At 38.7% G+C, this 17472-nt stretch overlaps 1 protein-coding gene across 1 annotated transcript; it reads right to left on the bottom strand.

Moving 5' to 3' along the window:
* Positions 1–969: 969 nt before the first annotated feature.
* Positions 970–5848, bottom strand: LOC134663454 (sodium/potassium-transporting ATPase subunit beta-2-like). Its single transcript, XM_063519824.1, has 7 exons — positions 5762–5848; positions 5017–5067; positions 3997–4119; positions 3203–3384; positions 2496–2582; positions 1812–2031; positions 970–1088 (listed from the first exon to the last, which is right to left on the bottom strand). The coding sequence occupies exons 1-7, from the start codon at positions 5823–5825 to the stop codon at positions 985–987; spliced, it is 831 nt and encodes a 276-aa protein (XP_063375894.1). The 5' UTR covers positions 5826–5848; the 3' UTR covers positions 970–984.
* Positions 5849–17472: the final 11624 nt, after the last annotated feature.

A 17472-nucleotide genomic window follows, 5' to 3' on the forward strand; every position in this document is an offset into this window, starting at 1 on the left:
CGGCGTTGGCCCATCGTGTAGAGGAGCCATTTGAACAGCCAGCGTTTAGTCCTGCGAAGTATGCTGGACTAAATATGCGCCGGACCTGGGGTCGCCGCTTTTTTCCCGGAGGCGTTGACCTAACCTTCTTATTTTTTTTTTGTGTCAGCGCACCAAGGGCCGCTAGTCTCTATGGCTACTGGTACAAAGTCGAAAGTCGGCTCCAGGCTTGAATATTTAGTCCGTAAATTGATTACGACATTTTGTATATAAAATAATTATAAAAAAAAACACCAGTGGCCTATTTTATAAAGCTACAAGTTACAATTTACAAGCGGAAGTCTCTTTCTAACCCTATGTGTTAGAACAAGACTTCCGCTTGTAAATTGTAACTTGTAGCTTTATAAAATAGGCCACAGGTGGAACATCGCTATAATGTTCAAAGCGCTGTCTGCAGGCTCACACTACAGCGGACTCATATCCACGGCTTCCACCGAAGCCTTAACTTAGCTTTAGTTAGACTTACCGCTATATAAATAAATTAAGTTGTATATTATACAGAAGGTTTATTGAAAATTAAGGTGAAAAATGCTTAATTTTTTTCTTATTAAAAGTTTCGGTATTTCGATCAACAAGATGAATAACATAAAACGCCAAACGCTTGCCGATATATTTTCCCGTACTTAAAAAAAACTTGTACAGATGTAGTGCATAATTATTTTCTATCGTATTTTCACGGAAACCTACGACCGTGTCTTGCTATTACAGTCAGTCACAGTACTTAAAGTACTGAGGTTGACTGAAGTAGCATGACAAATACGAACGTTTCCGAGAAAATACGATGGGTGACAATTATGTACTCTGTAAGTACAGTTTCTTTGTATAGGCATGCCCAGACTGACATCCCAAGAGGACTTCCTTAGCTGCAAAACTCAAAAACTCAACACCAGGATCATAAGAGAGTGAAAAAGCCTTTGCCCTGATTAAAAAGGCATCTTCAAACATTTACTCGACGAAGATTTCGAAGCGAGCTCGCCCAGTGCGTCCAGTCCCGTCGTAGTAGATGTCCCGCGCCCAGATTCGGCACTCGACGTTGATCACCACGCCACCTGGAATAGATGATAATCAATTCAATAAGGTATAAGTTATCAGTTCACCCAAGATAACAACACTGTTAAAATCTACGAGTACAACAAGGATTTAATTCAGGCCCCTTCCTACTCTGTTCCTCATAACGTTAATGACAGTGACCTTAATGGGGTTGACGTTGTCTTTGGCGACTTATGTGAAGTAAGACCTAAATATACATAAGTCTAGGCACCTTCCAACAGGTGTCTGCTGGTGTACGGAATCCTATCAGCTATGAGGAAATAGCTCAAAGGGAACCCTGGAGGCAGGCCACCGGTGAAGTAATGTATGGTTCCGATATCCTTCCTTATCAGTAGTAAACTCAAGGGCCTTAGTCTTAAGGCAGACTTAAATCTCAGCTTTTTGTCATTTCATCCGAGACAACATCGAAAATGGGAGTACCACAAGGATATCTTCTAGGTCAACTCCTGTACTTCATTCCCATGTTAGGTTGCAGTTCAGAAATAGCGATGGGAATCCCACAAGGACCTAGTCTAGACCCTCACTTGTTCCTCATGAAAGTCAATGGGTCACAGCCAATATAAGATGAAGACCAGGTGAAGATTATGAGTCTGGGTTAGAAGTGCAACCTAACTTAGGGGGACTGCGAAGGTAGCCGTCGACATAGACATTGCTTTTTATCTTTGGCAGCTTCTTTGAAACAGAAAAAGCTGAGATGGAAGTAAAAATGGAATAATACATACGTCTAGGCTCCTTAAAGAACACGCCGACCAGCGGTCCAGGATCCTTCTCTGGCAGATGTCTACTGGCATACGGTATCCTGTCAGCTGTGTGGAGACGGCTCAGAGGGAACCCTGGAGGCAGGCCACCGGTGATGTAGTGGATTGGACCGATGTTTTCCTTGTCTGCGCCAAATTCTCCTTGACAGGATACCCAGATGTAGTCCATGCCATTAGCTGCAGCCTGGGAATCACACAGATTATCACGCTAACGCTTATAAGATATTTGAAGTAAGGTCAATTCTGGCCTTGATATTGGGGCCGTTTTAATTGAAACTACGGTATGTAGGCACTTACAGTCATGCGTTCATTGCCAGTTAAATAAAAGCTTGAAAAACTAGCCTACGTAGATATTATTTGACGTATGCCCAACATTTGCTACATGCTGAAGATCTGGCGAAGCGGAGGAGAAAAATATCGGAAAGCGGACCCTGCGTTCCGAAGCAATAGAACGCAATCAAGGTAATTATACTAAAGCCCCTACTACACGGTTGAGTACGCGTAATTGCGAGGGCTGGTAAACAAATTGTATTACGCTCCGACCAAGGTGACCCTGAACATTCGTAAGCTTGGTTGCCAGTCGTATACTACTTACCTAGGCTGATGAAAAGAAAGAGAGAGTTACAACTTTACAACAATAATTCTTACCATTCCATCTCTTATGTGCTTAGGCATCTCAGGCGGGATGTGCAGATTCATTGAGTAGTTGTAAGGATGCGGTGTCCAGTAGTTCACCTGCGAAGTCAATAAATCACACACACAATTTACATTACATACATTGTGCAACATGGGGCGTAAGTTAAATATTGCAAACGAGAGTATAGTTAAATCGCGACGGCCTGCCGGAGCGATTTATAGACTCGAGTTTGCAATATTATTACGCCCGAGTTACAGACAATGTTTTTCATCACACTTGCGATTTGCGATACAAAAATTAAGTATAAAGACAAAAACTGTTAATTAGCACTAGAAACTGCATAACTCCCTACAGTGGCGTAGCTAGAGGATATGGCGCCCGGGGCAGGCACCAAATTTGCCGGAGGGCCAGATTACCATCCGCATTTCACACATTTTGGCGCCCCCCCTTGGACGGCGCCCGGGGCACGTGCTCCAACCCCCCCCCCCCTAGTTACGCCACTGACTCCCTAGGGAAAAGGCTTTTTCTATAACTCCAACTAAACCTGCGTGCAATTCCACATTTACTGAGCGAGTGTGATGAAAATACATTAACATGCAGGAAGAACTACAATACACAATTGAATTAATAGAAAAGTAATTATATTAACACGTAAAATGAAATTACTCAATTAGAGTACGGGACGAGGCATTTGTAAGCATGTAAGTATTAGACTTACGTGAGACAGTCGAAGGAATACACATGGGGTACCCATAGGGTACCCGTATCCCATGTCGATGGTACACGGGTCCCATCTCCTCATAGCCTGGTCGCAGTCCGGGGGGCGAGGCATTGTATGCATGCGCTCGCGAGTGGTGCAAGGCGCGCGTGGCGGACTCTCGGGGACCATGGTTTCGTACACTGGAGAAAAGAGTAAATTTAAACTATATACCATAAATTTTATTTATTGCTCTGACTAACACAGTTAATAGAGTGCAATAGTGACAATTACGTCTGAGGAAATCATTGGTACGCTGGATCCAAGGATGGAAGGTACCTGGATCCGCAGGTCTGAACTTGATGAACTGATCTCTGTCCATTTTAAGATATATCGCTCTCTTACAGACACAGTTAATAGAGTGCTATAATGACACTTAACTACCTCTGAGAAAATCATTGGTACGCTGGATCCAACGATGGAAGTTAGGAGCCTGGGGGCCGATTTTTGAAATTCGACCACTCGATTTCGTGTATTTCGTTAAATGATATCTCCACTACTAGGCGTTTAAATTCTACTAATAGAATTGAAATCGAGTGGTCAATACCACTAGATTCCAAATTTCGATCGCTCGTATTTCAAAAATTAGCATTTCGTCGTTTTCCACCGATTTTCGAGTGACGAAATCGAGTGAACGAAATTCAAAAATCGGCCCCCTGGATCCTCAGGCCTGAACTGGATGAACTGATTTATATTTCCCTTTTTAAATATATCGCTCTGATAGACACGGTTAATAGAGTGCTATAGGAACACACCTCTGAGGAAGTCATTGGTACGCTGGATCCAAGGATGGAAGGAGCCTGGATCCGCAGGTCGGAACTCGATGAGGGGTTGATCCCATCTGTAGTCATCCACCGAGCGGGGCCACACCTCCAACACTATTACATAGAAACATGTTAGAGTTAGACCAAGACAAGTCTGCAACGATTTAGATAGCACACGCAGTGCAAGTGCTATTTTAAACGTCAAATTTCTATGAAATTTTTTGCACTGCGTGTGCTATCAAAATCGTTGCAGACTTATCTCGGTCTAACTCTAGTACGGCCACAGACTTTATTTTGTTGATTCCAGCTAATTTGGTCTGAAAGCTATTTGGTATGAAATGTCTAAAGTGAACCCCAAATAGCACAACAATTAAAGTCCGTCAGTGTACTAAACTCAAGGATACATTTCGATCTGAATTTAATGTTGAATTCTTTTAAGTCTTTTGAAGAACTCTACTCGTTTTTACGAGACTGCGCTAAAAACTTCCGTGTCTTTTAAGTCCCGAGCTGAGGACTTTATTAATAAGTAGATTTTTTTTTTTTATTAAGACTCCGGCACACAGAAAACAAGGCTGTAAAGGACGCAAACCTTTACAGCCGACTGAGGACCAGTAGCCTGGTACAGACGAACTGCAACCCGACTGCAACTTGTATGAGAACTGCACGCCGACGTTGCAGTTGGTGTGTTAGTCGGTGTGTAATTCTCATACAAATTGCAGTGCGTTTGCAGTCCGTCTGTATAGGCCCTATAGCATAGCTAATACCGTGCTATATGATACATATCACTACATCTTATAAATCAAAGTCCCCACTGCCGCTTTAGCTGTCTGTCTATATGATCGCGATAAATTCAAAAACTACTGAACGGTTTTTAAGTTTTTAAGTAAAGCGGTTTTCACCTATCAATAGAGTGATTCTTGAGGAAAGTTTAAGTGTATAATTTGTTACGGATTTGTGTAAACCGTGCGAAGCCGGGGCGGGTCGTTAGTGTATAATAAAATCTGGACTTACCTACATAATACGGGTACAACAAGAGACCAAGTAGGAGCCCCAATAAGCCTCCTGAAAAGATTTCAACTTCTTAGAAACGTAGTATGCGTACCTAAGTAAATACATATTCTTTATTGTGCACCATACAGTTAAAATACATAATTCCCTAAAATTATTTAAAGTAAGAAATAAAATATATGATGTTAAAATACACAGAAAATGATATTGCTCGACTTGGCGGGGGCACTGCCGTGCCCCCAGATGTACAGTTAAAAGCACTGAACAGAAATACAATAAGGAAAACATTTTCGTTTAGTTGTTGAATTTTGAGTCTCAGACTTTGTTAAAATTTGGTAAACTTAATAAGCTCCTCAAAATAAACACAAAACTTTATTTAGTACAAAATGATTATAATAATACTTAGTGTGTCTGAACTACCTAACACTATTCACATCAAAATATATCTATTTATTTATCAAGGAATTACAACAGCTATGAAAGATACTTTTTACGTACTCGTATTAACATTACAGAGCCAAATTATAGATTAATTAATTATTATTTAAGCAGTCATTTGATTCAGCCCCTAATATTAACAAACCAATTGTGTCAGTACAAAAAGGCGGCAAAAATAGGCGCAAAGGTTTATCTCGCATAGTAGATAACTTTTAATTAAATTTTGCTCTTATTGTTTCATTGTTTTTCCAGGCTATAAATTAAAAAAAAATACTGGGCATTGGCGTTCATTTAAATTTAATAAACTTACCGAAAATGACGATGGTGACCACAACAATGACAATGATCTTGATGGTCCTCTTTTCGAGCCCCATGGCGGATGACGCGCGTGACGCGGACGGCGGCGGCGAGACACTGACGGGATGTATGGGACGCTAGGGTGCTAATGGTGTCTCGTGTACATTGCTGTTTTTTACCCGACAGCGCGACGCGAGGTGCAATGTTTTTAATCAGTCTATGTATGAAACTTACCAAGAATGACGATGGTGACCACAACAATGACGATTATCTTGATGGTTCTCTTTTCGAGCCCCATGGCGGATAGCGCGCGTGACGCGGACGGCGGCGGTGGGACACTGACGGGATGTATGGGACGCTAGGGTGCTAATGGTGTAGCGTGTACATTGCTGCTTTTTTATATTTTATATTTTGTCGCATTTAAAGCAGACCGACTGACTTTTCAGAGTCTGCAGTGTGTAATGATATGTATAATAATATTAATAATATGTTTCAGTCAAGTTTAATTTTTGTAGGTAGGTAAATGTTCGTAGTAAATAATTTGGCGGAAAAAGCTGCACCAGGGTGGCCTAATACTCGTATCTGGGAGAAAGAGCTTTGCTCGGAAAAAATATAAAATTTCAAAAATGTGCGTTTTCTCAGAGACAAAATACCTAGCTAGACCGATGATTCGCCCCCAAAAACCATGGGGGGTTAGCATAGCAAATTTCATCGAAATGGATAGAGCCGTTTCCGAGATCCCCGATACATACAAATGTATACAAGAATTGCTCGTTTAAAGGTATCTAGACACGCGGCAGCGTGTCAAGCCAAGTTCAAGCAAAGGAACTGGCTAGCCAGCGCCAAGTGTAATATTACACGAACCACTTGGTGCCACTTTTGACCCTTCTATAACTCAAAACATCTTTGACGTAAACACATAAAACTACGTGTGTTTAATTATATCCATAAGGATATCTAGAAGCCCAAATTTCATGAAGCTAGCTCAAACGGTTATAAAGGTATGAAGGTCAAAAAGTCGTAAATTTTAAGACTGACTTATGACTTATAGTACCTAAACCTAACCTACTTCCAGATGACCTAGAAGGATGAAATTTGGAATCCAGCTTGGTTATTGTGTGTAACCGTAGGAAAAAATCTAAAAATAAAATAAAGTTAAAAAATAGGGGGGGTCCCCATACAAAAAAACCACTTTTTATTGGGACTGACATATAAGTACCTAAACCTAACCTACTTCCAGATGACCTAGAAGGATGAAATTTGGAATCCAGCTCGTTTATTGTGTGTAACCGTAGGAAAAAATCTAAAAATAAAATAAAGTTTAAAAATAGGGGGGGTCCCCATACAAAAAAACCATTTTTTATTGGGACTGACATATAAGTACCTAAACCTAACCTACTTCCAGATGACCTAGAAGGATGAAATTTGGAATCCAGCTCGGTTATTGTGTGTAAAGCGTAGGAAAAAATCTAAAAATAAAAAAAGTTAAAAAATAGGGGTGGTCCCCATACAAAAAAATATTTTTTTATTGTAGCGTTGGAACCGTTACAAGCAGATATTTGAAACTACCCCAATATATGTATTATTATATTTGCTATATTAAAATAAAGTTTAGTCAAAAAATAAGTGGTGTCCCCATACAAAAAACTTGTAATACGCTCTAAACAACCGGCCAACGGTGTGTCGTCGGCGGCGCGCGGCACCACATAATTATACAAAGAACAGAAGTAAAAACCATACAGCGGAAACACAAGAATAGTACATTTCGATGCTAGTGCGGAAGGTATGTCATTACTTCACGAGTACCGAGATATCTTGCCACGAGCCGCAGGCGAGTGGCAAGACTCGGGACGAGTGAAGAATGACATTTCCGCACGTGTATCGAACGACGTTTTTTAATACAGTTGCGAAAAAATAAGAAAAACATTGTTAATCGTACACTAAACAAAAGTGGTAACAGTGACAGCTCGGTTAGAAGTCGTCTTTAAGTATATTATATCTATGGGCGTTTGGCAGCTATTCCGTTCCATTCAGTCAACTTATTAAGAACGGAATTTTCAATATTGAATATTAAAAAATAAACGTGTTATAATGATGAAGAGGTAAGTAATTAAATATGAAAATGTAATATTTTTCGTATTCTTACATTAACGGTAGGTTTTTATGCTGATTACGACGTTTAAAGGAAACTAATATTAACACTCATCAATAAGTAGTCGTGAATTGGAACAAGTATAAATTTAAAAAAATTGGAAAAGTAAAAAGCACTAGTTCGAGATAACCAACTTTCCGCACGCTAAACAGCTACGTAAAGTAGCACTTTTTGAGCAACTGTATTAAAAAAAACATTAAATCTCAATACCTGCCTAGTTTTCTTTACAAAAAGTATTGATATCCCACCAAAAACATAAATGTAAAAAAGGAGAGCCAAGTTCAATACAAAAATTATGCTTGGCTGTGGGGCTCGCCGCAAAAAGAATGGAGATCTAAATGAGTGCCACTGCCAAGTTCTATGCAAAATCCAAATATGTATTTATAGGAACAAAATAACATTATAAACAAGTATTAAACTCTATTTCTTTGCTTTATTGGATACCTATAACAATTGCTGTTATTTAAAAAAATGTGAGATCTTAAAGTAGGTTAGATTTGGCTTGGCCAGGTTTTATCAGAATTACAATATACATAAAATGATTGATATAATGAAAACTGGCCAAGTCAAATCTAATCTACTTTAAGATCTCACATTTTTTTAAATAACAGCAATTGTTATAGGTATCCAATAAAGCAAAGAAATAGAGTTTAATACTTGTTTATAATGTTATTTTGTTCCTATAAATACATATTTGGATTTTGCATAGAACTTGGCAGTGGCACTCATTTAGATCTCCATTCTTTTTGCGGCGAGCCCCACAGCCAAGCATAATTTTTGTATTGAACTTGGCTCTCCTTTTTTACATTTATGTTTTTGGTGGGATAAGGTTTAGGTGTAAGGCTTCTTATCTATAAGAAGTCGTTGTGAACAAAAAACAAAGTGTACTGATTATAGTGATTATGCAACTGGTGGTGGTCAGGTAGGTACCTAAAATTTATACTTAATATTTAGTAACTCCAGCTGACATTCACGAGGCGTCACTACAATAATAATTTTCAACACATCAGTTCGGAACGGCTCTCTTTAAACCGACGAGGAAGTTGCACAGAACTGTGGTTTTCTCGTGTTGGCGTTCAAATTGGTTCATTGTTGGATTAAATTTGTAATATTTTACAGTTACTTACCTAGAAAAAAAATGTGTTTCACTAGGTAGCAAAGTATGTTTAACCCTCGTGCGTTTGCTGTAAAAAATAAATAACTAGCTACCATTATTTATTTAATGTTAACTAGGTACCCATTTCAAAGCAGCAATGTATGCCGTACATCCAATTCCTCCGGTCCAATGACGCTGCGCGTCGCCCGCGCCGCGTCGGCGCCACAACCTCCACTGAAAATACTGAAATGTACGTAATACCATCCCATTCCTAACTGATTCGTCTTGAATCTTACTGCAAGGTACATAAGTAAGTAAGTAAGTAAGTAAGTAAGTAAGTAAGTAAGCTCTTTATTTGCATTAAATGTGGTAACAAAAGGTCTAAAATATTATAGTTGAAAAAGCATCACACATTTAGCTGAATTGCAGCATGCAAAATGTACACCTATATCTAAAGTCTCTTACAAGTCTTACAACATGCAACATGCAAACAATCTTATATACAATTAAGAGTTGAGAGCAAAAGAAAATTAATTTTAATCATTAATAATTTTGCTATTTTGAAATCTAAATTTATATGAATTGTAAAAATAAGGCAATAATTAATACTAAATGTCAGAATACGTAATAAATATGTCAATTTCTATAAATTGTTATTATTAAAGAAATCATTTAATGAATAGTAACATTCTTCAATTAGCCATGTCTTAAGATTTGTATAAAATTTATGTCCAACTAAACTAGTAATAGATTTCGGCACTGCATTATAAATTTTGCTTAACATATAATAGGCATTCTTTTTAAATAGGCTCAAATTTGCTACTGGCATGTTCAAAGGTTTTTGTGTAATTATTCGCTTATTATTATTGTCTTTAATTAGAAATAGATCCATGTGTTTTTTTACAAAGGTACATGCCTCCAGGATGTATAAACATGTGAGCGTTAGAATCCTTTGTTGTCTAAATATAGGTCTACATGAGTCTAAAGGTTTTAAACCGAATATCGCTCGTATGCAGCGCTTTTGAGCTATGAAAACCTTCGATATGTCAGATGAGTTACCCCACAATACAATTCCATATCTGAGAGCAGAACACACGTATCCGTAATATACTGACAGGGCAGTTTTATGTGATGTTACAAGTCTAATTTTTTTTATTGCAAATACAAATTTATTAATTTTGTTGCAGACTGCCTGAACTTGCTCTTTCCATTCACAGTGCTCGTCCACATAAAGACCCAAGAAGTTTTGACACTCTACTTTCTCTATTGGTTTCCCATTACATTTTATATTAAGCTTCAGATCTTTTCCCTGCCTAGTACGAAAGTAAACATATTTGGTTTTATCAGTATTTATAGTAAGGTTATTTCTTGTTAGCCATTCTACAGTTTCGTCTAAAACGTTATTCACTATATCATTATAATTTCCTACATTTTGACTTTCTACTACGATGGTTGTGTCATCGGCAAACATAACTGTAGGATGTTGGACTGCACGAGGTAGATCATTTATGTAAATAATAAACAATAGGGGTCCTAAAATACTGCCCTGTGGTACTCCGACATTATTTTCTCTGTCTGAAGAAACAAAATTCTCCATAGTATTTGTTACTTCATTTAATTTGGTTATTTGTGTGACCTGTACACGATTAGACAAGTAACACTTTATCCAATTTTCCGCAGGACCCCGAACACCATAGCAATTTAACTTTTTTAACAGTACATTGTGATCTACAAAATCAAATGCCTTGCTCATATCCAAAAAAAGAGCAACAGTTGGCATTTTATTATTAATATTATTTATAACTCTTTTATGTAAAGTAAAGGCGGCTAGGGCTGTAGATTAAGGCTTATGTTCAGTTAAGGTGTTACCTACTGATAGTACAGTCGACGTCAAAGATATGTTTTTACTTTTGTAATAAGGCGGAAAATGTAAATATGTTTAACGTCGACTCTACCACGGAAAATGGGACCTTAGGTTAGACAACAGACAGCGTGCACTTAAGTCATTATTAACGATGTTATAAAATATAAAATCAGAGCGTTTGTGGCGCGTACAGTAATCATATTATAATAATAATATATTTAATTACCTAATTAAATAAGCAAAAGATTCATTTCTAGAGCACGACGCACTTTGTAATATTATTATGAGCCTGTAAACTTTGGCAAATCTCTGAAACTGTGTCGATGTTGATGACCTTTCAGAGCTCTTTCTCTAAACTTAGTTATTATACCGGGTGTGGCCTGTAACATGAGCAAATAATTAAAACATAGATTGTACTCCTCAAACGGTGACACTTTTGTTCTACAACTTTTAAAAATTATGAAGTATTTTGACTCTCTATTTTTCATACAAAATAAATATTATCTTCAATGCCATATCATTGTCATTGACGTTGCTGTCACGCCTTAAACATAACAAAATTCGCAATACATTGCGTCTTAGAATAAACTTTAGAGTGTATTAAAAATCAAAAAACAAGTTATTTTTAAAAGTCGCTGAACAAATATTGGTCAGTATGAGGAGTACAGCCTACAGTTTAATTTTTTGCTCATATTACAGGCCACACCCGGTATAGCGGAGACTGTAAACAGGTAAAAGTATACAGGGGCCCATTCTTCTCGAAAGATATTATTAGTTTCATATTATTAGTGTGTTGTCATGACAACCCATACATATGCAAATAAAAATGAAAAAATATTTTTCTTTTTACGAGTTTACAAACACAGAATCAAAGTTGAAATTTTCTAGTAAGCATACACACAGTTGTGTCCGGATATCGCAATCCTAAATAACTAGTTTAAGTACCCTACCGGTACGAGTACTGACCCAGACAGTTAGACTACTTACCCTGTATAGATATGTATATTATGTATTACATACAACACCTAGCAGCCATTAGGTCGCCTGGATGATGTCATGCCGTTTTATTAAAGTGCACGTGAGGGGTGTCACTGGGGTTACGATGTTACCTATAGTTCGTTTTTTTTAGCATTAGAAATAAGGTAAACAATCTTGATGTATCTTTTAATTGAAAAACACATTACGGGCAAATATGTAACAATTATGAATCTAATTCTAATACCATCTTTTACATTCTTCTGCTTTCATAAGTAATAGTTTTTGATTTTTAAAAAGCGTTTTTCAATTAAAAGATATGTCAAGATCGCTTACCTTCTTGCAAGCTCTTTCTAATACTAAAAAAACGAACTATATACATAGAGCTTTTATACCAAGGCTATAGGTTCTGCGCTGGTGGCCTAGCGGTAAGAGCGTGCGACTTGCAATCCCGAGGTCGCAGGTTCAAACCCCGGCTCGTACCAATGAGTTTTTCGGAACTTATTGTACAAAATATTTGATATTTACCAGTCGCTTTTCCGTAAAGGAAAACATCGTGAGGAAAACGGACTAGTAAGGCCTAGTTTACCCTCTCGGTTGCAAGGCTAGATGGCAGTCACATTCGTAAAAACTAGTGTCTACGCCAATTCTTGGGGTTAGTTGCCAAACGGACCCCAGGCTTCCATGAGCCATGAGAAAATGCCGAGATAACGCGGGGAAGATGAATATTTGGCCACTTTGGATAATCGTAGCTTTAAGCTTAGAATAAATTTAAAAGTGGAAAAATTACTGTCTTGGGTGAGACTTGAACTCACGGCCTCTGGATCTCGTCTAGATCACGGGCTCATGGTTCGTAGCTTTGTAGGTACGGTTATATTGTGGGTATCACTATCGCCTAGGCTAGGAGGCTCTTAAAATCTGTCTCAGAGTCTGATGTAATATTTTCCGCCAAAAACCATGACAAATACTTTGTCTCGTCGAACGTCTAACAGAACTCATAAATAAGACAAAGACAGCACTATGCAAATAGGGGTTGATGACATTATGGCATTAGTTGACAAACTTACGTTTGCCGCCCATAGCGTCGCTACCATCCGTAGATGACAAAGAAAATTGCATGAAACAAGGGTTGGTTCTAGTTTTTACAACTGCAAATATAAGTTGGCAGTGATATATGAAGATATATAATGTGTTGTAGGTTGCAAAGCGGATTGAATGTCTGTAGGGGGTTTATTGTAAGTATCTATATATAAAATATATGTATAAATAGAGTGCTATGTTAGTTAATGGAATAATGAGATCATGACATTGCTGGCAGTTGAAGGTTTATTGTGTAGCATTTTATGACATCGACGTTCAAATGTGGGGGTCCCTTTGTTTCCCATAAAGTTTTAAGTCATAATGTATTGTTTGTCATATTATAGTTAGTCATAAAACTGAAACCGTTAACTTTTCAGGATTTTCGTAAGGTTATGCTGTAGATAGGTTAGGTTAGGTTAGGTTTGTTTTATGGCAATCCTGAAAAGTTACGCGTTTCTGAGAAAAAACAGTTATTACTAACGAAAATTCGGACAAACAATACATTATGACTTAAAACTATTTGGGAAACAATAGAGACCCTCAAATGTGTTACGTTGTACTAGTAGAAAATGTACTTAGGTAACTATAGACTAAAAGTAGGTACATCCGGGCCGTCTTAAACTATGCTGAGGCCCCTGGGCACATAAGAATTTGGGGCCCTTTTGTAAAGCGAAGAAAGCGAATTAAACTAACATTTTTCTACTATGATATTCTATTTATTATGAGTAATCAAATATACTGTTAATGTCTGTCCTTCGGGGCCCCCTGAGGACGGGGGCCTGGGCACGGGCCCCGTGTGCCCTTATGGTAAGAGTACGGTACTGGGTACATCATCATCATAATAATTTAAGAGCATGGCTCTTGTCGGTACAATATGCGCCAGTGTTCGCGGTCCTCGGCCAAAGACCATCGTAATTGATCCTGGAAAATCCTGTAAATAATTGATCCTCAAACAGAATTTCAATATCCTTTAATGGCATACTTAAATGGCCCACTGATTAACAAGTCCGCCGGACGGAAGCGGCCTATCAGTTGTTCGGCACTGTCAAAATTTTGTTCTAACACACATCCTCACCAAAACAACAATATTTCTCTAGGGCACCAGGGTACCGAAATCCGATACCTACGAGTAAATACCCCAAAGACGCAATCACTGCCAGACGCCCCGCTGGATAGGGCGGTAACTGGGGCAGCGTGGGGTCGCAGCCGCCGACAGTTTGGCGCCGAGGGGCGACGCGACATCTAATGGGAGGGGGTGACTCTGCGAACTATCATGGTGTGTTAATTATAATGAAAATTAAACATTCCGTACATTATTATTTATTATGCTGAAGACATAAACATACTTAAGCCCTAAAGGGCGCGTTATTAATTTGTACCTACGTACATTAAGCTGCGAAATTGCATGGAGAAATTGTGAATGAATTCATTGATAAAGTTACCATGCACTTTAGCGGCTGTTGCAGTTGGTACATTACGTTAAGGCCGGGAATACTTTAATCTTTTAAGGCATTTGTTGGATTTTTCCCTTGCAAATAGTCTAGTTAAGGTGGTGGTGGTGGTAATGGTGCTCGATGCGGTCCCAGTACATGTCATCTTGAAACTTAAGTCATTGTCAATGGAGTAGGAGACAGCAGGGTGTCATCTATTGGGCATTAGCATGTCGAGCGCTAGTACCACCACCTTACTGTGTGAATTCGTGGTATTTGCATTTGATTAAAACGTGTTTGAATTCAATATTTTAAACTACAATTTTACGTTAGCTCTTTCTTAACTCGTGAAAAACTTTTAAATCTTTTCTATTTTGTACGTAGAATCGAAACCAAAACATTACTTTGCTAATCCTTGAAAAGATAACGTGCTAGTCAATCTGCTAACCCATTATACTAATAAGTAAGTATACTTGCGTATTTTTTACGTGCAATTAATGTTCCACCCTCCCACCGCAAAAATAAATACGCAAATAAATAATCCGTAGAATCGCCCGTTTGCCAATATTTTCGCAAGCCTAAAGTATGTCAGCACTGTTTTCATGCGAAAGGACACTGACGCCACCATACTGTCGTGTAGAAGAGAAACGAACTATCTCTAACTTTATCTTCTTTTATAGAGTATTTACCAATGAGTTACTGTAGAAGATACATACCTACATAAGTGTATTCGGGGAATTCCAAATGTCGAAAGCCGTCGGATAATTCCGAAAAGGGAATCTTGTTATGATGGAATTTTTGGTGGTTTTCACCTTATTTTCGGGATTATCTGACATACGAAATTACCCGAACACACCATATACTAACGTTGCAACTGCAGCTATCGGGACAATGATCGTCGAGTAATACCTACTTATTTGAATATTGTTAAGTGGTTTTACTAGAAAAAAAAAACAGTTTTTTTTTAAGAATAGCGACCCGCCCCGGCTTCGTACGGGTTAACACATTATACACCTAAACCTTCCTCAAGAATCACTCTATTGATTGGTGAAAACCGCATGAAAATCCGTTCAGTAGTTATTGAGTTTATCGCAAACGTACAAGCACACAAATGGACAGACACGGCGGCGGGGGACTTTGTTAAGGTGTAGTGATCGACCGTACTGCTCTGCTTCTAGTTTGCTATAGATACTATTATCCTATTATCCTTTCACGGGATCTTTTCTAGTTATATAACGTGCTTACAACTTTTTCCAAGTAAATTATTAAATTCTCAATACCCCAGGAATAGACGCATCTTTCACCTCGTTAAATTTAACGTAGGCAGGTATGGATAATATTTTAATTAGGCGCCCGATGTGTTCATTACACAGTTCATTACATAACCGCTAATATATACGGGGTATCGCTTTTAGTCCATCCGGACGAAGGCCTAGACGAAAAACCGGAAAAGTGCGAGTCGGACTCGCCCACCGAAGGTTCCGTTTCGAGATTTCAACTGCCATGCTATCGCGGTTCATGAGAACAGCGTGAGAGACAGACAGACAGGACAGACGGATAGACAGACGGACAGCGGAGTAAGTGTAAAAAGTAACAGAGGTCCAACGGCCTTGACGTGTACCGAGCTACTAACAATGTAATGGCAGCGATGTATGCAGCTCGGGTGCGCGCGAACCTCCCCTCGTCCCTCTTCGAACGATTGTATAGACTGTGGTCTTAGTGATAGAGTCCCGTTTTTACGCTTTGGGTATGGTATGGAACCTTAAAAACCGGGCAAGTGCGAGTCGGACTCGCGCACGAAGGGTTCCGTACCATAATGCAAAAAAAAACAAAAAAAAACGGTCACCCAACCAAGTACTGACCACTCCCGACGTTGCTTAACTTTGGTCAAAAATCACGTTTGTTGTATGGGAGCTCCATTTAAATAAATCTTTATTTTATTCTGTTTTTAGTATTTGTTGTTATAGCGGCAACAGAAATACATCATCTGTGAAAATTTCAACTGTCTAGCTATCACGGTTCGTGAGATACAGCCTGGTGACAGACGGACGGACGGACGGACGGACGGACGGATGGACGGTCGGACGGACGGACAGCGAAGTCTTAGTAATAGGGTCCCGTTTTACCCTTTGGGTACGGAACCCTAAAAAGGACGCCATAGGAAGACGTTAAGACCTACAGATTTAATATCTTATGGGTTATCGTACATTAATTATTTAGGAAATCTCACCAATAATAGGGTATTTGACTGTATTTAAATTAAATTATTTTGCACTTACACCATGCATGAAATAAAGCACCAAAAACGTAGACAGTAGTTCACATTTTCTATTTTAAAACCCGTATAAAACTATAAACTTTATAGTTTTATAGTATAAAGAGTAGGTAATTTGCTTGTGACGTCACATGCCAGTGTTTCATATAAATTCCATAGTAGCAAAATAGTTTTGACAGTTCGAAAAAAAACCGGGCAAGTGCGAGTCGGACTCGCGCACGAAGGGTTCCGTACCATAATGCAAAAAAAATACAAAAAAAGCAAAAAAAAACGGTCACCCATCCAAGTACTGACCACTCCCGACGTTGCTTAACTTTGGTCAAAAATCACGTTTGTTGTATGGGAGCCCCATTTAAATCTTTACTTTATTCTGTTTTTAGTATTTGTTGTTATAGCGGCAACAGAAATACATCATCTGTGAAAATTTCAACTGTCTAGCTATCACGGTTCGTGAGATACAGCCTGGTGACAGACGGACGGACGGACGGACAGCAGAGTCTTAGTAATAGGGTCCCGTTTTACCCTTTGGGTACGGAACCCTAAAAAAGAAACTGATTTGACTAGTAGTCAAATACCCTATTGACGTTTGTCAATTCAATACGGCTACCACAAGTTGGCATTTGACAATTACGTTAGCGCCTGCGTGAACTTGATCGCATTCTCTCTCTATCACACCAATGCATCAGTGCGAGCGAGATGGACAGCGATCGGGTTTACGCAGTCGCTAACGTAAACGTCGACTGTCAACTCGTGGGTGATGGTACGGCTATTATATAGGATAAATAAATAAATATTATAGGACATTTTTACACAAGTTGACTATTATAAGCCCCACGATATGTATAATAAATA

The sequence above is a fragment of the Cydia fagiglandana genome, chromosome 4 (assembly GCF_963556715.1).
Source record: "Cydia fagiglandana chromosome 4, ilCydFagi1.1, whole genome shotgun sequence".
Lineage (NCBI taxonomy): Eukaryota > Metazoa > Arthropoda > Insecta > Lepidoptera > Tortricidae > Cydia > Cydia fagiglandana.